A 22,849-nucleotide genomic window follows, 5' to 3' on the forward strand; every position below is an offset into this window, starting at 1 on the left:
CGTAGAGATAGGGGATTATTTTAATTTACTCATATCCCATCTCAGTCCATCATGGATCTCAGGTGACTTATGGTAACAACACAGCGGGGTTAGTGGGTGGAAAGGACTTGGTGACTCTGGGTGCCCAGTGAATGAATCCCTTGGAACCTTCTATCCCAGTCATAGTTTGGTGTCCCCCTCCACTTCCCAAGTCCACAGCCATGGGAGGCTGAGAAAAAGACATAGGAGTGAAGGGCAGAAAAAGAAAAAGATCTTTACATTTTGCCATTAGCAATGAGGTAAGGAGAACTTTCCTAAACACCCAATGAGAAGCCCTAGAGTAAATCTGCACAAATATCCACCCACTCAAGCCTCCCAACTCTCACAACACCCTTGTTCTGGCATTAGAAAACGGTGCTGAGAGTAGTTCAAAGGCCCTTCCTCTTCTCCCCTGCCTCAGGCTCCTCCCCGCCTCCCCCAGCCCAGAGCCCCAGCCTTGGGCGGTTTCAGTGACTGCTTCCCAGCTCTGAGCTTATCTGAACTGTCTCCTGGCCCAGATCAAATCAGCTGAGTTCAGGGAGTCTGATAAGCCCCTTGCTGTCATAGCACCTCCCTCCCCCACTCCGACTCAGATCTCTGCCAGAATTGGGGGGGAAAGGGACTTGGGAGGACCAGACCCCAGCAAAACCCCACACAGACTGACAGGGAGGCATCAGTCTGAGGGCCTCAGTTCTTTCATCCCACAGCAAGCCCGCGGGGCCATCAGGAGGCCCATTTCAGGTCCAGTAAATGACAGAGAGCTTTGCCCCTGGAGAGACTCTGGCAGATTCAGGAATCCTCTCTAGGCCCAAGTATGATGGTTAAGAGTGATTGCCTGGGCTCCATCCCGGCTCTGCCATTGGCCAGCGTTGTGACCCTGCACAGGTAGCACTTCATTTCTATGTCTCAGTTTTCTCATCTGTGCAAGGGGGTAATCATATGTTAGCGCTTAATTCACAGAGTCGTGGTGAGGACTGAACCTATTCACATGGTGGCCGACACACAGTGAGCATGCTACCTGTATAAAAGAGAATAATTCTTACCCATAGAGGTGCCGAGAGATGAAAGATAGAGTCGATGAATGGCAGAGCAGAGCCTGGAAACTGGGTTACCAGACTCCTGAGCGAAAACGTGGTGCCGCTCTGGGGTGGGAGAGGGAATGGGGCTTCTGAAGGTCCTGTAGTGAGGGAGTCAGTTACCAGGTGGGCAAAAGGACGGGAGTGACTGATATTCCTGATTTGTCCTTACTTAGATATTACAGAGGGTTACTCCAGAGTTGAAATGGAACTCAGAGTTTAATTATCCAAATTCCTTTTTATAGATGAAGAAGTTTTCCCCAAGAGAGAAAGTCCTTGGCCATGACCAGTGTGTAGGCTGGGTGTAAAAAAGGAGCCAGAACCCAGAACTCCTGACTCCTGCCCGTCTGTGTGTGCCCTCCCTAACCCTCCAGGCAGGACACAGGCAAGCTGCCTGGTTTGGGAAGAGACGTGACCTTCAACTTAGGTCATGTGCCTCCCAGCCTCACCTGTGAATAACATTCATTTTCCCATTGTAACCAGGAGCTTGGGGACTGTTCTTAGTGTTTGCCACACAAAATCCCCCCCAACTCCTGATAAGGCTTACTAGAATTTAGAATATAAGTAGCCCATTAGTTCCATTTTGTATATCCAGAAATACCGCAAGGCAATGTCATCCTTAGGGACTCCAACTGTGATGTGAACTAACGGTTTGCCTCCCAGATCTGTTATTCTCAGCTAGGGCTGCGGGGCCTTGGACATGACGCTTAGAACCAGGGCTGGATCAATGCCCATTATATAGTATCATACCTATTATTGTAGTCGCTCAATACATTTTTGTTGAATGAATGGATGATTGGCTCATTAAAGGAACAGGCTGCCCTAAGCAGCCCCCTAGCCCCCCGACTTGTTACACAGCTTTGGGCATCCCATAAAATTGCTAGGCCTAGTTTGGTCAGAAGAAGGCAGCATTGAGTCAGGCATCCGAGTTTGCCAAACCGTCCATGGATTCCCACCTCCTGATGCTGGAGGGCCACTTCCAACGTGCAGGATGCTATCCAGGTAGTTCCGCCAGCCCCTGAGAGGGGAAGGTCAGCATCTTCAAGGCCATATTGTCCACCACCTGGGGGTGGAGAGCCAGAGAGTAACTCATCTTCAGAGCTCTGAGGAAAGGGAATATCAGGGTTGAGATCTCAGGCTGCAAGTGGATGCTGAGCTGGGCCCTCCAGCCTGCAGCATCCCTTTTCTCAAAGAAAAAGAGGGGCTCAGGCATCTATACTGAGAAAAATGCCAAAGGAGGAGATGCCCTAGGGTCTGGAAGCCCCCTAGAGCTCATCAGATCCAGAGAGCGCTCGGCTGGCCCTTCTCTGCTCTCTTGCCCACACCACACTCACATCTCCTCCCCTCACCCTCACCCCCACCCCCATCCTGAAGGCCTTTCCTCCTGTTTATTAAATCCCACCTGCCCTCCCAGGCCCAGGTGGCGTCCTGGGAAGCCTCTGTCAAACCCCTGAGCTGGAATGAGACCCATCCTTTCAGCTGCACGTGGCACTCTGTACTTCCCTTGAGAAGCGGCCCACTTTCTGCCTTGGATGGTACAGTAAATTGTGTATTGAACTTATATCCACTACTGAACTGTAAATTTCTTGAGAGAGGGTAGCTAGATCTTACTCATCCCCCAAAACTCATCTTCAATGTATTTCTTTTTCAGAAGACCTGTTTCCCCCACAGCCACCACCTCACCCCCAAAGCAGGGCCTTGGTGTCCCGCACCTGCCCTCCCACCTCTACCCTGCACGTTACACATCACAGCAATCCTTACTGTGAGACACATTGACATCCCCTTCTACTGGCCTGGACCCACACAGTCAGGCACACAGATCATGAAGCAAGGACTAGAGCAGGTAGATGCCTGTTCCTAATTGTTTTCCCAGTGTGGTCCCTAGTAGGCCCATTGAATGGTTATCCCCAGAGCCCTTCAGACAGCTATCAGTGACTGGTGTGGGGTGTGGAGGCAGGCTTCAGCCTCCCAGGACTGAATGGCTCAGCTCAGCCCAGATTCCCAAGCAAATCTGACCACGTGACCCAGGAATTCCCCAAGATCCGCAGGAGCTGAGTCCCCTGACGTAATCAGATTCCCTGTAGGGCATTCTTGCTCCATGACAGATCAGGTCTCCCTTTAAGGAATTTGAGAGTTGAGTTTTAGTAGTTAAGATAATTTCCAAGTCACATGCTCTTCCGGCTCTGTGTCTGTCTGACTCCCTCCCTGTCTGCTGAGGACAGACAGTAGCCAGGCCGACTCACCACTAAAGCTCTGTTCTGTAATCTTCAGGGGCCGCCAGGCTGCACCTTGGCTGGAACAGGGGAGAACTCTTTTCTCTGGGGTCTTTGGCCATCCGTGGTTTGCCTCTTAATGGGGATTCACCTTCTGGTCACAGGACGTTTCAGTGGGGGTGGGGAAGGTCCAGGAGTGCAGGAGGTCTACCCCCACTGCCCTTGCCAGTTCAGCTACTAACGGAGGGATATCTGTAGATGCTCTCACTTCAGTCTTTGAATTCTATTGCACATGCATTCCCTTGGTTCACAAGAATCAACCGAGTGCCTTTTATTGTGCCCAGCAGTGCACTAGTTGTTGGGGATACCTGGAAGAATTCGTAGGAGTCTAGATTAAGCCTGAAAGGGACCCCTAGGCTCATCTGTGTGATTCTTTCATCATTTGAGAAATGTTGACTCATCTGCCATCTCACGTCTCTCAGGTCTCAGCTTAAAAGGCCCTGTTGGCAGGAAGCTGCCCCTGACCAGACACTCCTCCTGTCTGGGCTAGAGGCTCCCTCTTGTTATATACCTGAGGTCATCCGTTCTTACCTCATCACAGACACATCTTCCTCTGTCTAGGATTTGCTTGTTTATTTCTCACTAGACTGAGAATTCTCTGAGGACAGAGACCATATCCATAGGCCCAGCACCTAATGGGCACCAGTATTTGTAGAATGAATAAGTGATTGGTAAAAGGCCACAGAACGAGTTGGTATCAGTCAGGACTACGACTCAAGTCACCCAACACTCAGCCCACTGCTTTTATGTTACCCAGGCTTCCTCTTAAAAGCCCTAATCCATCTGGATGGCCCCAGTTATCTGGGACCCCAAGTATGGATGCAGATCTCAGGGGAGAAAGGAAATAGCAGGTCAAGGGAGCTGTTACCTGGGTCTTATTCTATTTTCACAGATAACTCAGAGCAAGAGAGGAGGTCAGAAGAGGGAAGAAGGTCAATCGGACTATCACCTCCTGTGGCCTCCCGGAATTTGGGGAAGTGGAGCTGTTTTCCTGCATAAGTAGATCCTCTCCAGCCACAAAAGAAACATTCTCAATCCCTAATTCACACTAGAAGGGATCAAAGGAAAGTGGGCAGACACTAAATAAAAAATTCATCTTCTGGGGATCTAGTCCTTCTAGACCGTTAGCATGCCCTGAATACACAACTGGAGTCACCATCCTTTTGGGGGGTCTGAATCCCAGCTCTGCCAGTTTCTCACCAGTTGAGTGGCCTTAAGCAGAATAATACCCACTTCACAGGATTGGGTTATCAGGAATACTCAAGGAAAATGTTCCTTTTCCCTTGATTTTACATGCCACACTTCGAGGGAGGAAGGGAGCCTCTGGACATTCTCATTTCACTCCAGATCACACACAACGGGGATTCTGGACTCAGAGCTCCAGGCCTTAAAAGCCAAGTCAAACCTTCCGACCTACCACCAGTCCTCCTGGCACCTAAACCACACAGAGGAAAACCTTGAGTAGGCAGCTATTTACAGCTTTAGGGACACAAGTTAAATAATAGGAGCATAAACATTTTTTATTGAAGTGAATGGTTTTCTTTGGCTTTCTCCATTCCTTTCAATACTTAATAAATTCCATCACATCTTGAGGGACCAGCTCAACCCTGGAAACCTTTTTTGATGAAGAAGAATTTTTTAGAACTTCATTTCTGGGGTCCCGTTAAGGTTGCCCTAAGTGAAGACAGGTGAACCCAGAACGGTTGAACAGCTTTCCACAAGCCCTCCCACTTGGCTGGAGTCTGCCCCCCACCATTCCATCCCCCCTTTCTCCTTATGGTCTTAAAGAGGTGGTCGAGTGACTTCATAGATTTTGACTTGAGAGGAGCAAATTACTCAGACTTTAGAAATACTTTGGTGACCTCTAGCACTGTCACATTGCCCCTTTCTGAGAACAGAGCACACTCGGAAGATTAACAGGTTGCTCTAACCAGAACCGAGCGCTACTCAGAGGCAAGAGCAGTTCTAAGGCTCCTCGAAGGTTCCAGACCCCAGTAGTACCATCCCCCAAGCGGACTCTGTCGGCGTCCCCTATTCCCCAGGCCTGTCCCTACCCGCGTGCGGGGGTGGGGTGGGGGCACAGGTGGGAGGTGCTTCTTTGACACCTTTCCTAACCACGCCAAAGGGAGGAGGCGGGGCCAGAGGCGCGGGCGAGCCAATGCGGGCGACCCTGGTCGCGCGCAGACGGAGAACAGACCAATGGGCGCGGGGAGGGGCGTGACCCGGGCCTCCGGCTCGGAGCGTTTATTACAACTCCGAATGCGGCGCCCGGCAGCGCGTTCTAGTGCAGCGGTGGACTCCTCGCCCGACGTGGGACGTGCGCCCCGGCCGCTAGCTCTCGCTGCGCAGCCCGTACCCCCTCCGCCCTCGCGCCCCTTCTCACCATGGAGTCCTTGGCTTTACCTCGGCGCCCCGGCCCGGCTCCCTCGGCCGCCGCCGCCCTGGCCGCGGGGCTCGCCCGGCCCCTGTCCGATGGGCTCATCAAGTCGCCCAAGCCCCTGATGAAGAAGCAGGCGGTGAAGCGGCACCATCACAAGCACAACCTGCGGCACCGCTACGAGTTCCTGGAGACCCTGGGCAAGGGCACCTACGGGAAGGTGAAGAAGGCGCGGGAGAGCTCGGGACGCTTGGTGAGTGCGGCTCCCTCTCGCGGCGCCGGGCGGGCCGGCTCGGGGCTTGGCGGCCCGCGCTGAGTAGTGGGAGGTGGGCCGGGGGCTGGCGCCTTGCTCCGTGGGGCGGCCAGCAGGCAGTCTTTACCTCGCTAAGGCTGCGTGTGTGTGGTGGTGGTGGTGGGGATTCCATCGCAGGTACATCTGTCCATGACCGTTGGGACGGTGAACCTGAGAACCCTCCAACACCCAACACTAGTCAGCATGTGGTGACTGTCAAGTAAGTGAGGCGGGCCGTTGGCGCGGGGTGCATAGAGGACGAACAGCGTCCTGTGGTGGTATGAGAAGGCTCCCTAAAGAAGATGGGACTCAAGTTGAATTTTGCTTGGAACAGACATTCCAGTCGAGTGGAACGGAAAGAGGAAGTAGAAGGCGCTGATTTTCGTAGGGGTTTAGTGCGTGCGTGCGTGGTGCACGGAATGTTGGAGTGTCCAGTTCCTCAGGTCAATTGTTACAATCTGGCAGCCCAGCGTACCCTGCAGATCTGCTCAGGGTGGAGAGGTGGGCTTGACACACTGGTCTTTTCCGGCGCTATAACTGACTCAAAGTTTCCTTATGATGGGTTTTTTATTCTGGAAAATGTGAATAGGGCTCTGGTTGCAAGGTCCACTGTGCCCCAAGACCCATTTGGCCTGGGGGCCTTTTCAGAAATATGTCCAGTTAATCTTATATGTGTGTGTGAGCCGCAGTAGTAATAGTAGTAGTAGTAATCTGTGCAACCTTGAGCACTTCACTTTATCTGTACACTCAGTTCCCCTTCTGCAAAAATAAAACACAGCCTCCCTCACAAGCTGCTGTGAGAATTGAATGAGATACAAATGTGAATTTAAATTGTTCCTAACATAGAGAACCCACAGTGAGAACTGATATTTATATCTGGAAAGGCCAGCCCTGACAGGATGGCAAGTTTGCCAAAAGTTAGTTAGCAGTGGCTCTCAAATGTGGGTTTACTGTGCATACAAACCACCTAGGGTGTTTGTTTAAAATACTTATTCTCTGGGTGCACACTCAGGATTTTATTCTGAATGTCTAGGATGGGTCCAGATAAACTACATTTTAACAAGCCTTTTAGGGCAGGTTGTCTAGGGATTGTTTTGTCAAATCCAGTTTGGTGCTTGCTGGTGTGGTGGGGGCCGGCGGGCAGAGGGTCACACAGGGTTTGCCTTACTAGCTATGGTAGTAGTTACCTCCCCAGAATGTTTGCTTTTGCAGCCAGTAACTGATTTGAAATTCAAGAAGTCATTTCATTGGTGAAGGAAAGTGGATGCTGGAGAAAGGGGGTGGATTATGGCCCCATCAATAGGACCGAGTATGTTTTTCCTGCTAATACCTGGCACCGTCCCCAGTTGCCTGCTGCCAGGTCATAGCTATTGGGCAATCATGTACTTCTGGCTTTCCTTTTCTTTCTCTTTCTATAAAGTATGAGGGCCTGGTGAGGCTTCAGGCTTGAGACTGCTGGACCCAGGCTTTGTCAAGGGCTTAGCTGGACAATAGCTGCTTGTGGCTCCTCCCTCTTGTTTGGGGGGGCAGACTGGGTTGAGAGGACTAGGGTGGCCCAGAAGCTGGGAAACTGAGATTGAAGTTCAGAGATCCCATCAGGCTCTTGACCTGGGTCACTGCATGCAGACGTGGGTGCGTGTACCTGCCTGTGTGCTTGTGTGTACCTGCCTGTGTGCTTGTGTGTGTGTGTGAGAGGTAGGGAGGGAGAGAGAGAGAGGAAGAAAGGGGGAGAAAGAAAGAAAGGATCTCATGGATTCTGGAATGAGATAAACCCAGCTTTCCGTTTTCAAACTTCAGTGGCTGTAGGCAGGGATTCCAACTCCTTATTACATCAGAACAGGGAGAATTCAGAAGGTGCTCCCTGGCCTCATGCCTCTTTTTTGAGCAAGGAGCCAAGATCAGCAGGAATGGGACCTGCTCTGCGTTAGCCTCCCTGATTCACGGACTACCCAGTACTTCTGCTGGGAACTTGCTCAGGGTCTCATCTTTGGAAAGCAGCTGCCTGCTGCGTTACTGGTTTCTCAATTTGGAGAGTTCTCGTCCCCAAGCCACCCCGTGCCTGCCTCTTCACTGTCCTCCCTGAGGAGAGACGGAGCTGGTGCCTCACGATCTTCACTGGGGGGAAGGGGCGTGGGAGCAGCCCATGACCTCCCTCAAAATGGACCAAGATCGCTGGCAGGGGCTAGATTCAGAGGACAGCCTGTTGGGTGGCTCCCATCCCCCTCTTCTCTTCACCTTTCTAGCACATTTCCCTTTCCCAGCCTACCTGGGTGAGATTAGCAGGGGCCAGATGGGATTGTTCGGAGGGAGGAGTCGGTGGGCAGGACTAATGGCTACTCCAGGAGGGCACCAAGGAAAAATAAATATTTGGCCTGGATCTTCTGGTCTCTGAGTACATGCCTGCTATCCAAATGACATTTCCTCCTGTGACTCTCCCAGCTCCCTGACCACCCCTCCCCCTAAAGAGAAAAGCACCTGCGGGGTTCCCTGGGTTGGTGGAGCCCACCGAAGCCTTTGGGGTGATCTGCATGGTGGTCTTACCTCGAAGGAGTGCCGTGAGGAGCCAGAGGGGAGTCCACGTGCATAGTGATCTGGGCAGGAGTGCTTCGTCGCTTTTATATATTGGATCGCTATGTGGGATTTCAACATATTTGAAAATGATTGAGATGGTCAATTCCTTCATTGACAGATGGAGAAACTGAGGCCCAGAAAAGGGACATGACCTGTCCTGTATCTGGTTCGTGGCATGCCTGCAATGTGGGCTCCTGACTTGGCCGCCCCAGGCTCTGGCTGAGTGCTGCTGCTTTGGACTGGACGTTGAGCTGAGCGGGTCTTTACCTGGGTGTGCTTTGTCATCCAACAGCTGGCTCTGGGTTGGGGGTGTGGTAGTAGTCACTGGGAAAGAACCCCCACCCCCGCACGGGTTGATCCTGGGAGGGTGAACTATGCTGCATTCCTGGTTTTTACCTCCTCAGAGAGGCTGTTTAGCTCAGAGTTGGACTGCAAGGGTTCAAATCCCAACCCTCTTGCTTACCAGCTTTGTGACCTCTCTGTATCTGTTTCCTCATCTGTAAAGTGGGGTTTATAATAATTCCTATTTTGTGGGGCCCTCATAGGATTAAATAAAATATGTAAAGTGCTCAGCACAGTAGCTGACACACACACAGTGGTATTATCCCAGCAAGGCAGGCTTTGACGAGACCCTGTCCTCTCCTGAGGGGTCCCCATCCTGGGTCTGTACCACTCTGAGCAGGAGAATGGGGTGTGCTGAGCTTCTTTGACCTAAACCACTTTGGACTCTACTTTGTTCAAAGTCCAGCTCTCTCCTCTCGCCCCTGTTCCAGAGAAGGGCTCTGGCCTGCCCGGCTGCCATAGGGCGCTTCTGCATGTCGCTGCCTCCCAGCAACTCCTGCCCTCCCTGCTGAGCAGCAGGGAGGGAGGCTCAGGCTGCAGGCAACTCTTGTCCTTGGGCTCTGGCCAAACCACACAAGAGGGCGGGCAGGGAAGCGCCTTCCCGGCAACCTGGCAGAATGGGCAGGAGGGTGGCAAGGAGGGGATGGGCACAGCATGGAGTTTAGGGGAGGTGGCTCTGACTCCCCTCATGCCTGGAGCCTATTTCTACTCCCTGCCTGGTTCCCTGGCAGGCTTGGTGGGGTAGTGAGCCTCCCCCAGGCCAGCCCCCACTCTGCCCAGCCTCAACTCCGTTATCTAAATGGGTCACACTCCAGCTCCTTGCTCCGCCTCCCAGACGGCAGCTGTTCTGTGAAAGGCCAGAGAGGAGTCAAGGACCCTGGCTCAAACTCCTGGTGATAACTCTGCCCAGAGATGCCCAGCTTGCACCCTCTCTCCTGGCACCAAGAACCAGCATCTCTAGATACTCTTTTTCTGAAACCTTTCTGCAATCCTCCTGAATCCAGATCATTCTTTGTCTGAGTCCCTGGGATGTTTAACCAATTAAGCCCCACCACCCGTCACTCAGGTTTGTTTGTGTATATCTGTAAGTGGTATGGAGGCCCGTGGCGGTCCTGCACGGCGGGCCCAGGGCTGGGTTGGGGAGCACTCCCTCTCCAGGGTGGGAAGCAGAAAGCTGGAGGCAGGGCAGGGCACCTGCAGGAACTTTTGTCTTCTGAGATGGCCACACCTCCAGGCAACACTCCTCCTCTTGGATGCTGATTCTCCTTGATGTGTCGGTCACCTTCCTGGACTTCAGTGTTTGCTATTTCCAAATGGGGTAGGGGATCAACTCTGCGGCCTTTTCAGCATGTAGGGCTGCAGGGGCAAGAAAATCACTGGACCAGTATCAATAGGAATTTTGCTCAGGCAGGAGGACATAGATACCGCATGGGGCCTCTGAATAGATCCATATAATAGTCCTTGACTAGCACCTTCCCAACATAGTGTCAGGTGACCCATTTCAGAAAAAGCTCAACAGAGAATGCTTGAGTTTGGAATGGGGCTTAGAGATCCTCATGGGCTAAGTCGTATTGCCTTTCTGGCCTTTGCTCAAAACTTTCTGCCTAGAATACCCTTCGTGCTTCTCCCTAACCTCCCCCACCTTGGCTTGGCAAACCCCACTCATCCTTCAAGATTCAAAGGATTTTTCTTCCCGAGGTGGTTTTCCTGGTCCTCCAGGCAGAGAAAGCTCTCGGCAGTGCCCCTGGAGCCCCTGGGCAGGCAGGGGCCTCAACTGCCGCGTTCACCACACAAGGCGGGAATTTGTTTAATTGCCGTCCTCCATCTGGACTGAGAGGCTTGGTGCACAGACTGTCCGATTTTTGTCTAAATCCTCAACACCTAGCATAGTACCAGGCACACAGTAGGTATTCAGCAGATGTTTGGAAAATGAAGGCCCTTTCATTTTTCAGATGAGGACATTAAAACTAGCCAGGCCAGCTAACCAGATCACTTAAGTGATCACCTGTCTTGAGTTGCAGAGCTCCACAGGGCAAATGAGGGTGAGGTGCCTAGGCTCATGCCGCCCACCCCACTGAGCAGCTGGTGTTCACAGTTGCATTATCATATGATTGTTGTGCCTGGATTTCCTGCCCTCTCTGAGAAGGGCGGCCATAGAATATGATCTAAACTGGGATGCTTTGGAGAGTCAGAGGGGCATTACTAATAATTATTCCAGAACGAACGAGAATTGTCCCCAGGCACGTGGCTGTCCTCATCTGGGTGACCCATCCAGCGTTACCTTTCTTCTTGGCTCTAGTCAATATATTTGTATTCTGGAATGGTTGCCTGCTATCTTGCAGATGAGAACAAAGGTCCTCAAAAGGCTGACTTTCCACCCACCCATGCCTGGAAAAAAGGGCAGAAAATCTTATCTGGGCACTGGCCTTATCAGTCAAGGTTCAGCCTGATGACTTAGCCAATAAATATTTATTTGTGATGTGTGTTCACCAGTACACAATTTTTGAATGCTGTCTGTACTCTGAGCACCTTCTAGGCCTGAGCTGTTGCTCTCATTACTCTGACAGGCTAACCAGCAAATGGCTAAGGGCCAGTCCCCGGGGGCTGGGATAGGTTGGGAGATGGTGGCCCACCCCCACCGGGACAGTGACACATCACTCTTCTTGTCTGGTACCTGCTTGAGAACTGATGGAGGCACAGTGATAAAATTTGGTTCCTTCCTGGGGAGTGCCAGCCAAGCCATGGTCTCCTGGGACTTACATAGATAAGTGTGGGGGGGTCCCAAAGTAGATAACGGGATAACAGAGCTTACAGGAAGGGGAAATTGTTCATTGAGGATTTACAATTCAGATTTAGAATGATAGGCTTCCAGAATTGAAAGAAATGCATCTCGGGATACAACTTGTATACCCGCTTCCCGTGCGGGGACTCCTCCTAGCACCACCCAGACCCCTTTATTATTTTTTTTGATAGTTCATTTCTTTTACACTTTGTCTTCTTTTGACCTCTTCCCCCTAAGGCTGTGGTGATTTACCTCATTGTACACACTTGTACATCCAAGATGTGCCTAGTTTTTGCCTGTGTGTATCTTAAGCTGTTAGATACTTGTTTCATTTTCTAGGTTTGTGATTTATGTATGATTTATTTTGTAACTGCCCATTGGTATCATGTTTGCGGCCCTTCATCTGAAGAGCTGATAGCATTTTATCTATTGTTTAATTTTTAAAACAGAATTTTAGAAAAGAATTAGCCCATAAAATCTCCCCTTCAGAGGGGGAGAAGAGGTATGGAGAGGGAGGCGTACAGGAGCGGTGCTCCAGGCTGAATCCTCACAGCCCCCTCTTCCCCACCCCACCCACTGCCCGTTGCAAAGCCGTGATTTTTCTGTTTCACTCACTGGAGTGGTTTGGAGCAGAAGGGGTGGCGGCCTGAAGAGCGCCCCTGAGGTGCAGCTTGTGCTCTGCAGCTGCAGCATGCGGGCCTCTCCGGCATCCCTGGGCTGGAGGCCCGATGGTGACCGTCCCTCCTGCTGCCATTGTCCTCCCTGCCCTGCGCAGGGAGGGCCAGAGAGCCGGGCCTCCCCTCTTTCACAGCTGCAGCTCCAGGGGAGGAGCGGGGCGGAGGGCACGCCATCCCTGGCCCGTTGCCGGGGTGACCGGGCCACTGGCATTGTGAGCAGCTCCTCTTACGGGATTACGGTGGTTCCGCATTCCTGTCCCAAGGGGAGCACAGGCCTGCACGCCCGCTGCCCCTGCGAGCGGAAGCCATTGTCCGCCGCCGGAGCCCTGTGAAAGGGTGGATTAGCGGCCCCTCTCCTCGAACTGTGGTGTCCTTCTCTCTGTCTCCTTTTGTACCTTGAGGGGAGCAAACCCTCCTGGGAAACAGAACGAGGAGCTGTTTGCCTCAGTCTGTGGCCTCAGATTTTTCATGATTTACCCTCCCCCGCTGAAGAGGAAGTCTTGTATTTACCATTTCTGTCCTGGATGGGACTTGTCAGAAACTGACCAGCCCTGTGACGCCGGCCCCGCCCCTGCCCAGCGCCCAGTGCCTGCGAGGGGCCGGTTGCCTTTAGATGGCCCATCTCACAGGTTGGAGCAGGAGAGCCCCCCAGCATTTTAGTCAGCCTGTTTGTTTCACAAAGAAGAAAACAGTCTCTGAGATCGGGGGTCCCCTGACTCCCCAGCAGTGTCTTACACCCATATGCACGGAGGCACCTGTTCTCTGAGAGCTTTGCTTAACCTACATGCTGACGGTTGTTCCTCCACTTCCTCTTGCCCCACCCCACCCTTCCTGCACCCCCTGCACACACCAGCCTGAAGGGTTAATCCTTCTATGGTATTTTCACCTTTGGGGACAAGATAGGAAAGCCCAGGACTTTGTGTAACTGTCTCTTTGTTTGTCTGTTGCTAGAGGAGGGACCTTCCTTAGCTACACTGAAGAGACTGGTGTTTTTTTCATAGTTTTTTTTTGTGGTAAAATACACCTAACAAAATTTACCATCCAGAATGTTTTTGTCACCCTGAACAGAAGCTCTGTACCCATTAAACAGTAACTCCCCATGTCCCCACCCCCTGGCAACCTCTGTTCTGCTCTCTGCCCTATGCATTTGCCTATTCTGGTTACCTCATATGAGTAGAATGGTACATTTGCCCTTGTGTGCCTGCCTATTCCATTTAGCCTGTTTTTATGGTCATCCACATTTGTGCCAGTTCGTGACTATATGACTTTGAGCAGGTCATTTAAACTCTCTGGGTACCACTTTCCTCACACCTGTAAATAGGGATGATCTGTACCTACCTCCCAGGGTTGTTGTGAAGCCCAATTTATTTACTAAGACAACAAATGGTTGTTCAGGGCCTGCCGTGTGGGGGGCGGTATGCTAGGCATCAGGGATCCAGTGGTGAGCGAAACAGGCCTGATCCCGTCCTCATGGTGTGCTGTGGGGGATGCTTTGTAAATCATAAAGCATCAGCCTTATGAATATAGGTTGTTACCTTGCTTGTAGTAACAGCCAGCAGAGCACGGTCAGAACTCCCAGAGTGTCCTCAGGTTCACCTTTACCTGCCAGACCTTTCTCCTCACTCTCTTGCATTCTCTCTGTTCCCAGGTGGCCATCAAGTCAATCCGGAAAGACAAAATTAAAGATGAGCAAGATCTGATGCACATTCGGCGAGAGATTGAGATCATGTCATCACTCAGCCACCCACACATCATTGCCATCCATGAAGGTACAGAAGCAGCGTATTTGAAGCTGGTGGGGGGAGAGAGAGAGAGAGAGAGAGAGAGAGAGAGAGAGTCAAAACAGATAACACAAAGAAGTAAAAAAGACGCAGGCTTTAGAGTCAGGCAGAAGCTGGATCTGAACGCAGTTGTATGACTTTGGATGACTAATTCATTTAATCTCTGGGTGGGCCTCAGTGCCTCATTTGTAAGCCAGAATAATCCCACCACCTACATCACAGGGTGGTTGCAAAGATCCAATTCAGCAGCAGCAAGTGCTTAGCTCCTAAAAAGAAATCAAGGGGTCATAGGCTCTTCTCTTGTTACTGTTACGTTTTCCATGCTTGAACACCACCTCCCCAAGCCAGTGGGATCCTTAGCAACCTGGGGGAACATCCCTAGGCCTGAGCCTGTGTCAGCTGTGTGTTGTTAGTCTTACAGTACATCCTACAAGGCAGGCTCCTAGTGTTTGACCTGAACTCGGCGTCATTCCCGCCACGGCGCCGGCTACTGCCTCGCCCCCTTGTCTCTCTCGGCTGCCTCCTGCTCTGACTTGGGCGCTGGTTCTCCGCTCCAGCTGCCGTGTTCCCTGTGACCCAGACGACAGAGTGAGCAAGTGATGGTGATGCGGGAGAGGGGGAGCACACTCCCACACACATCTGTCTGCTTCCAGCCTTTACATAATTACCGAGGAGTTGGGAAACAAGGAGCAAGCCTATGGCTTTGCCCTCTGTCCGGATATCTCTGGTGGGAAGTAAGAGAGAAGCCCTCTGTCTTGGGTTCTGTTCAGAGCAAGACTAGGGAGTCACTGACACAGCCCCATGGTCTGAGCCTGTCCCATGAGGAGCCCAGGCAGGTGGCTGAGAAGGCTAATTGTATCTCCGTGTATTTCCCCCAGGGAAGAGTGGGCAGGTGGCAGTATTGGTTAAGCCAGGCTGAGCTTGTGATTGGGCAGAGTCTGCGTGTGTGTGTGTGTGTGTGTGTGTGTGTGTGTGTTTTCTCCCCCACACCCACATCTCTAGTCAGGTCTGGGGACTGAGTTTGGAGGCTCAGGGTGTGGCTTCTCCTGCACCTACAGATTCAGTAGACGTAATCACGGTGACTGCATGTCTGGCAGGGCTCCTGCAGACCCATGCCCATCCTGCCCACGGACTTTAAGACTCATGAACTAGGGGGAAGCTCCAATCCTGAAGCTGTTCTTCAGAATGTGCACTGGCTGGCTCTTGATCCCCAATTTCATTACACGAAAATTTCATGCACCCCTGCACAGGAATGAAGAACTAGAGGGGTGGAGTCTCAGTGAGGCACCCCCAGGGGACTGGGCCCCCATGAGGGCCATCCACTCACGTTTGCCTGGGAAAAAGCAGTCCTCCGAGTCACTGCCCGGGAGCCATGACTCGTCTTGGGAGAAGCCTCCTCCCTCAGCAACTTCTCACAGACTAAACACCAATAACTCTGAGGCTGGCCGAGCAAGCCAAACTCCTAGGACCCGTTTGACACAAAGACGCAATGTCATGGACGTGCGTGTTCTGACACACACCCGGCTGAAGGGCCAGTTTGGTGAGCCAGTCCTTCCCTACCTTTCCAGGGGGCTGGAGCTAGAACAGTGCTAGATGGGGAAGGAAGGCCTTTCCTACACAGGGTGATGAGCCAGCTGGGGCAAGCTGACTGCCAGGAGCCTGGCCAGTCACGTAATTACCAAATATTTGTTGATTGCTTCTGTGTACAGGCACTGGCCTGGATACTGTGGACAGGATTCCAAGATGTGAGGGTGATGAATATCTCAGCCCTCTGCATTCCTGTATAGTTCACAAACCACTTTTCATATACTTTTATTCCTCTCCTGATCCTCAAGGCAGGCATTATTATGGGCATTATTTTTTAAGTTTATGCATGAGAATGCTAATAGTAAATATAACAGTAGGTGCCGTTTATTGAGTGCTTGCTTATATGTCAAACCCTATGCTAACTTGCTCAGCTAGCCCGAGCTGTCAATGACGTTTATCCATTTCTCACTCCAGCCCTGTGAGGTAACCATTATTATCCTCTTCAAATGAGGCAACTGGGACACCCTGGTTGATTAACTTGCCAGGGTCACCCAGCTAGCCAGTTCCAAACCTACATTCTTACTGATGTAGCTACAAGAGATATGCCCAAGGTCACAAGGCAAAATAGTACCAGATCCTGAACCCCAGAGCCTGACTTTTCATTCTCATCCACTGACGTTTCTCTGCCTTCCTGGGAATTTTCAGGGTAGTCTTAAAAATCCTCAAAAGCCCAAACTTCCAAGGAGAGGAAGAGTGAGCCAGTTCCCTTGACCTTAACTCTCCCCTGCAGGAGAATGTTGAAGGCTTCGAACGCCCTTCTGCCACTCCTGGCCACCTTGCTGCCCAATAGCAGACATCCCTGGAGGGAGGTCCTGTCTGGTTTGGGGCCAGGGAGGAGTGAGTATATGACCCCAGCAGCGCACACTGGAGGGGCCTGACATTCCCCCCTTGCTCTGGCCAGTGTTTGAGAACAACAGCAAGATCGTGATCATCATGGAGTACGCCAGCCGGGGTGACCTGTATGACTACGTCAGCGAGCAGCAGCCGCTCAGCGAGCACGATGCCCGACATTTCTTCCGGCAGATCGTCTCCGCCGTGCACTACTGCCACCAGGTGGGCACCCACCTGCCCCAGCCCTGTTCTTTGGGGGTCCCTGGGGCTCCAGGGCTGGTTTGCACCAGAAAGATTCTGTGACTTATCCAGGATCACACAGGGAAACAGAAGCAGAAGCCAGATTTGATTTTGAACACACTCAGCCTAGGGAATGTTGCTGTCTCTGGTTTCAAGCCTCTTGGCTAGGGGTGGAAGGCCTGTGATTTGTTGCGCTATTTGCCAGTAAAGATGGGTATCCCCAGCCTACCTATGCTCACGCCGAGTCCACCCAATTCGTGTTTACTATCCCACTTCCATGCTAGACCCTCATGTCCTTCCCTCCCTGGTGACCTTCCCCTGATGCTCCTTCTCTCTCCGTCTTCCAGAACAGGGTTGTGCATCGGGATCTCAAGCTGGAGAACATCCTCTTAGATGCCAATGGGAATATCAAGGTGAGCCCACTTGTTATTTCCGGAGCCTCCCACCGCAGCCTGTCTGCACTCTCCCTAGCCAAGCATTTCTCTCTAAGCCCTTACGGGGTTCCAGAAGGAGTGGAGCAAATCTCAGACTTATACCAGTAGGGACCTCGGCCATCATTCTCTCTGGTGCCTCATTTTGTGGATGGAAAACTGAGTGAGGCCTTAAGATAAGGGGTGACTTGCACAAGGTCCCATGGCTAGCATGTGGATAAGCCTGGGCCTGACTCCCTGAGCCGTGCTCTTGATGTCACAAGGCTGACAGATGTCTAGATATAGGGTCAGCCAGAGAGCTGTGGACTGAGCCCTCCCCAGTATGTGTGCACGTGCACAGGGCATGTGCGCTTCAGTCTGCTGCATTTAAGCAGCCCTCCAACACGTTTCCTCGCAGACCGAGCACTCCAGCACCACCTTCCTGCAGCTGCACAATGCCAGTGCTAAGTAGTTAAATCTAGGTTCCTGTTGACGAGATACACTTAGATCGTAGGGCTGTAAGGCAGAGAAGGCAAGGGCTGGCCCTGCAGGTACCTGGGGAGGTGCTCTGACTCTGCCATTGGATGCTCCTCTGAATCTTCCTGAACCCAGGACATAGTCCCTTCTCGAGTGGCCCCTAACCCATGCCCTGAGGTGCCCTGGCTCTGAGTTCATTCCCCTTACCCAGCCAATTCTCAGAAAGCAGGTGGGGCTCTCTTTGATGCTGATCAAGGGCAGGGAAGCCAGAGCCAATAAACCTGCACAACCCGGACAGGCACGAACTTTCTCATCTATACCTATCATCTGCCTCTTTATGGGCTTCAATTGGTAACTACTTGATAAGAGGCCAATAAAACCATAAACGAAGGAGCCAGAGTTTCATAAACAGCCCCTCCCCACCCTGGGCACACATGACCCTCTGCTAGGGGTGAGAGGCCAGGAGCAGCAAAGACACTGGCTTGAGCCTCTCTGGGGAAAGGGTCTCTCCTGGGAGCAAGAAGATGGCGTTGGGCCTCTTGAGCCCTCGGTGTCGGATGGCTCAGGGTATCCCGAAGGAAGAGTCCCCTTCTGGGGTGGTAACTGCAGCCCCGATCTTTATTTTGGCCTCACTGTTGCTTCTCAGCTATCCTGGGCTGACTCCAGGTTCCTGCCACCACAGTCCTGCCCAAGTGTGGGCAGAGAGAGGAGCCCTTTGCTAGAAAAGGCAGCCCAAGCCTTGTGTGGTTAATGAGTAACGGGGCTGTGGCCTTGCCGTGGGAAGGCGGCTCTCCCTCTCCCTCTGGTAGACCCTTAGTCGGTCGGGATCCACTGAGTCCCTGTGGGCCACACCTGTGCTAGGAGCCTCAGGAGGGATGGGGGCAGAAGGAAGTCAGCGCGGGGAGTATATTGGCACAACAGTAGCAGGGGCAGAACTGGGGAGCTGGGGTGACGGTGACCCTTTGGGAATAGTAGGGCATCGTGGGAGAAGTTAATCTCAGGGTGAAAGAAGGCTTCTCCAGGGTAGGGGGCTTGCTCGATCAGGGGGATGTATGTAGGCAGGAGCATCCTGGAGCCACATGGTGCATGAGCCGAGGGGCCGGGGGAACCTGAGGACCTGGAGCCCCCACACACTCTGCCTGGGTGTCCCTCATCAACACGACCTCCTCTGGGCTCTTGCAGGGCCTGAGCTATGTTGGCAGTGGCCACTGTGGGGTAGAGGTCATGGGCATCTTTACCTCCTGCTGGAGCCCAGGTTGCCCCAAGACCTGGGGAAGGGTGGGCTGAGAGATGCGGAATGACCGGGCCTTGGCTGACCTCCTGTGCGTGTCTGACCCGATCCTGCAGATCGCTGACTTTGGCCTCTCCAACCTCTACCACCAAGGGAAGTTCCTGCAGACATTCTGCGGGAGCCCCCTCTATGCCTCGCCCGAAATCGTTAACGGGAAGCCCTACACGGGCCCAGAGGTGAGTGTCCACCCTCCCCCACCAGCCTGCCTCCCCCATTTACTGTGACTTTAGATCCTGTGAGATAGGTGGGCTAGTTTTCTTGTTACTCCCTTTTTCAGAGCACAAAACTCAGCCCCTTCCCCACAAAAGGAGTGATTCGCCGGGTCTCTAGCCAGGGCTGGCCAAACTGGGACAAGAACTTAAGTCTCCTGACCCCCAGGCCATTCTGTGCCCCTCCCCTTCCTAGTGCCCATTAGCTTTCCGGGCACCTCCCTGGCCCAGAGGTATGGCCTGGTCACTGCTCCTATTTGTGGCTGCCCCTCCCAAGGGTGGCGATTAACACCACCTCTCCCCGTGGCCCTCAGTCCCTTTTGCAGCATCACCCCTTTGCTCCTGGGGACTGGAGGGAGGTGGTCCCCAGGTGCGCTGGCCTCTGACCTCTCCCACATGTACCCCTTTGTTCTGTAGCATTGAAGGCAAGTCAGGAAGCCCTCGAGCCTGTGGCTCCCGGGCATCCTTGCTGACCATCTGCCTCTCTCAGGTGGACAGCTGGTCCCTGGGCGTTCTCCTGTACATCCTGGTGCATGGCACCATGCCCTTTGACGGGCAGGACCATAAGACGTTGGTGAAACAGATCAGCGATGGGGCCTACCGGGAGCCACCTAAGCCCTCTGGTGAGTGAGAGGTGTGGGTGTTCCCGTCCAGGCGCCGAGTGTCACTGATTGCTGAGGCTGGAATTAGCAGTGGCAGCAGTAACATGTAGGTTAGGGTGCCTTCCACGCTGCCGCTGGTGTCCGTGACCTCCGAGGAGGAAGAGGTGCACACTAACGCAGCAAAGCTAATGATGGCGCCATAGTCCTGAGGGGTCGGGGGACAGAAGAGAAAGTTGGCAGCTTCCAGAAGATCTGGAGGCAGTGGGGAGGTGGACCGGGCTGCGGCATGTGGCATTTACGGAGCCCTAGGTGGGAGTGGCCAGAAGTGACACAGGTGTGAGCAGTGTCTTCCCACAAATAGGGGTAAGACAGTGAGGGGGGTGTGCGGGGTGACCATTCTCATGGCTGCCAATCTAAAGCCCCCAGTCTTGTCTTCCAGACGCCTGTGGCCTGATCCGGTGGCTGTTAATGGTGAACCCCACCCGCCGAGCCACCCTGGAGGATGTGGCCAGTCACTGGTGGGTCAACTGGGGCTACACCACCCGTGTGGGGGAGCAGGAGGCCCTGCACGAGAGCGGGCACCCTGGCAGCGACTCTGGCTGGGCCTCCATGGCTGACTGGCTCCGGCGGTCCTCCCGCCCCCTCCTGGAGAACGGGGCCAAGGTGCGCAGCTTCTTCAGGCAGCACACACTGGGGGGAGGGGGCATCAGCCCCGGCCTGGAGCGCCAGCATTCACTCAAGAAGTCACGCAAAGAGAATGACATGGCGCAGCCTCTCCAGGGGGACCCAGCTGATGACACACCCCCTCGCCCTGGGAGGGGCACCCTCAGGCTGCCAAAGAGCATTCTCAAGAAAGCGTCGACCTCCTCAGAGCAGGCACAGGAGGGCCCCGAGGCTGCCCCTGTGCTGCCCAGGAAGGGCATCCTCAAGCCACCTCGGCAGCGGGAGTCTGGCTATTACTCTTCCCCTGAGCCCAGCGAGTCTGGGGAGCTCCTGGATGCCGGGGATGTGTTCGTGAGCGGGGAGTCCGTGGAGAAGCCCCCTCAAGCCCCGGGGCTGCTGCTGCACCGCAAAGGCATCCTCAAGCACAACGGCAAGTTCTCCCGCGCAGCCCCGGAGCTCGCGGCCCCGTCCACCTTTGGCTCCTTGGACGAGCTGGCCTCACCTCGCCCTGCAGCCAGGGCCAGCCGCCCCTCGGGGGCTGTGAGTGAGGACAGCATCCTGTCCAACGAGTCCTTTGACCAGCTGGACTTGCCCGAACGGCTTTCTGAGCCCCCGCTCCGGGGCTGCGTGTCTGTGGACAACCTCATGGGGCTTGAGGAGCCCCCGGCGGAGGGCCCTGGGAGCAGGGGCCTGAGGGGCTGGTGGCAGGACCCCCTGGGGGATAGCTGCTTTTCCCTGACAGACTGCCAGGAGGTGACAGAGGCCTACCGCCAGGCCCTGGGGGCCTGCTCCAAGCTCAGCTGAGGGGGAGGCGCTAGCCCCACTCCGGGCAGGCTCTACGATGCAGCTGGCTGCACCCTGGGGGAGAGCGCCTTCTCCCCTGCCTCTCAGGACCAGCACCCCAGCCTGAAAGGCTGAGATGGTGTGCAGTTGAGCCCTGGAGAGGGCTTGATGTGGGAAGGCGCAAGTGGAGTGTCTCTAGGGTTCGGTGTCTTCAGCCCTGTTGAACCAAACAGATAGTGGGCAGAGAGAGCAGAGAAGCAGAGAGGAAGGCCTGTGGCCGAGTCCAAACTGCCTGCTTTTGGGCTTGTGGTAGGACCACAGCTCTGGAAAGAACCCTGTATGGGGAAGTGCCCATGTCCTTCACTGCTATGAGTACGTGGTGTGTGTGGTGCCTCTTGGCAAGGTGGGGATGGACTCTGTCCACATGTGCTTTCTGGTCCCCACTAACCATGAACAGTGAGAGGTGGCATCCCCTAATGTGCCTGGGGAATTCTGGGAACGGTCTCCTAGAGTGGACCCTCCCATTTATCCTAGTGGTAAGAGAACACAACCTCTATTTCCTCAAAGGTTCTCTCCCCTTTCCCATCCTCCAAACCCGGAGCAAGCCTCCTGGAGCCGCTGCTATGAATCTAAAAGACTTGAAAAGGCTCAGGATGCTATTGGACTTCATCTCAAGGGTCCAGATGCCCCTGGACCCCACCTTAGACCTCAGACTCTGAACTTCTCCAGCCTCCAAGCTGCTCCTGCTACTGAAAACAGATATGTCTATTTCTCTGGGCTTTCAGGACCCTCGAATGTCATTATTTATTTTTTAGTTTTCAGCCCTGTGTTTTTTAAAAAGTGAATCTTGCTATTTTCAATAATGTGAACACTGTGTTCTGGGGAGATCCGCTATGACATGTAAGTTTTGTGTACAGAGAGGTATTTTTGCAATGATTCCCTACTGATGGTGGGGCAATGGGGGGACCTTTTATGAATCTGCATGTCCCATCGCACTGCCCTGAGAGGGTCTCTGGGTCCCTCCCTCCACACCCTGGTTCTATCTACCTTACGGTCCTTCCCTCTTCCCTTTCTCTGTAGCCAGAAAGAACCACTCTATCAAAAACAAGACGGGTGATTGGAAAATAGCCTCTGTTGTCCTGTTCGGGAAGGTGGAGCCTTCTCCCAACACACCCTCCCTGTGCGCTGTCACTGGTGGCGAACAGAGAACCTGCTTAATAAAAACATACAACAAAATCCCAGCTCTTAGCTCCAAAAGGCTCCCCCGTTATACCTCCATCAGCACTTCAGCCCTGTTAAATCATAGGCAGGAGAGCCCTGGGCTGAGTCCCAATTTGCAGTTCTGGCCTTCAGCACTAAAGGCAGAACTGGGTTTAGCATAAACAGCCCCGCCCCCGCCTCCTCTCCCGCGCCTCCCACCCCTCCCCCATCCTGCTTTGTTCCCCGCTGCTTGAAGACCCCCCCGCACCCGCCCCACTGCCTTTATTCTCTCCTTCCCAAGAAATCCTCTTTCTGCCTGTGTTGGTCGGCTGCTCCCTGCTTGCCAGCCCCCCTACACCTCCGCCAG

At 53.5% G+C, this 22,849-nt stretch overlaps 1 protein-coding gene across 2 annotated transcripts; it reads left to right on the forward strand.

The window, feature by feature from the left end:
* Positions 1-5,615: 5,615 nt before the first annotated feature.
* On the forward strand, positions 5,616-22,518 carry NUAK2 (NUAK family kinase 2). Of its 2 annotated transcripts, none has more exons than XM_036909715.2 (7): positions 5,616-5,997; positions 14,057-14,177; positions 16,678-16,829; positions 17,195-17,260; positions 19,082-19,201; positions 19,725-19,857; positions 20,276-22,518. In XM_036909715.2, exons 1-7 carry the CDS (start codon positions 5,752-5,754, stop codon positions 21,301-21,303), a joined length of 1,866 nt encoding a protein of 621 aa, XP_036765610.2. In that variant the 5' UTR covers positions 5,616-5,751; the 3' UTR covers positions 21,304-22,518. The 2 variants fall into 2 exon arrangements, with proteins under 2 accessions (XP_036765610.2, XP_057364047.1); XM_057508064.1 differs by lacking the exon at positions 5,616-5,997 and adding an exon at positions 6,102-6,256.
* Positions 22,519-22,849: the final 331 nt, after the last annotated feature.

This window comes from Manis pentadactyla, chromosome 9 (genome assembly GCF_030020395.1).
Source record: "Manis pentadactyla isolate mManPen7 chromosome 9, mManPen7.hap1, whole genome shotgun sequence".
Classification (NCBI taxonomy): Eukaryota; Metazoa; Chordata; class Mammalia; order Pholidota; family Manidae; genus Manis; species Manis pentadactyla.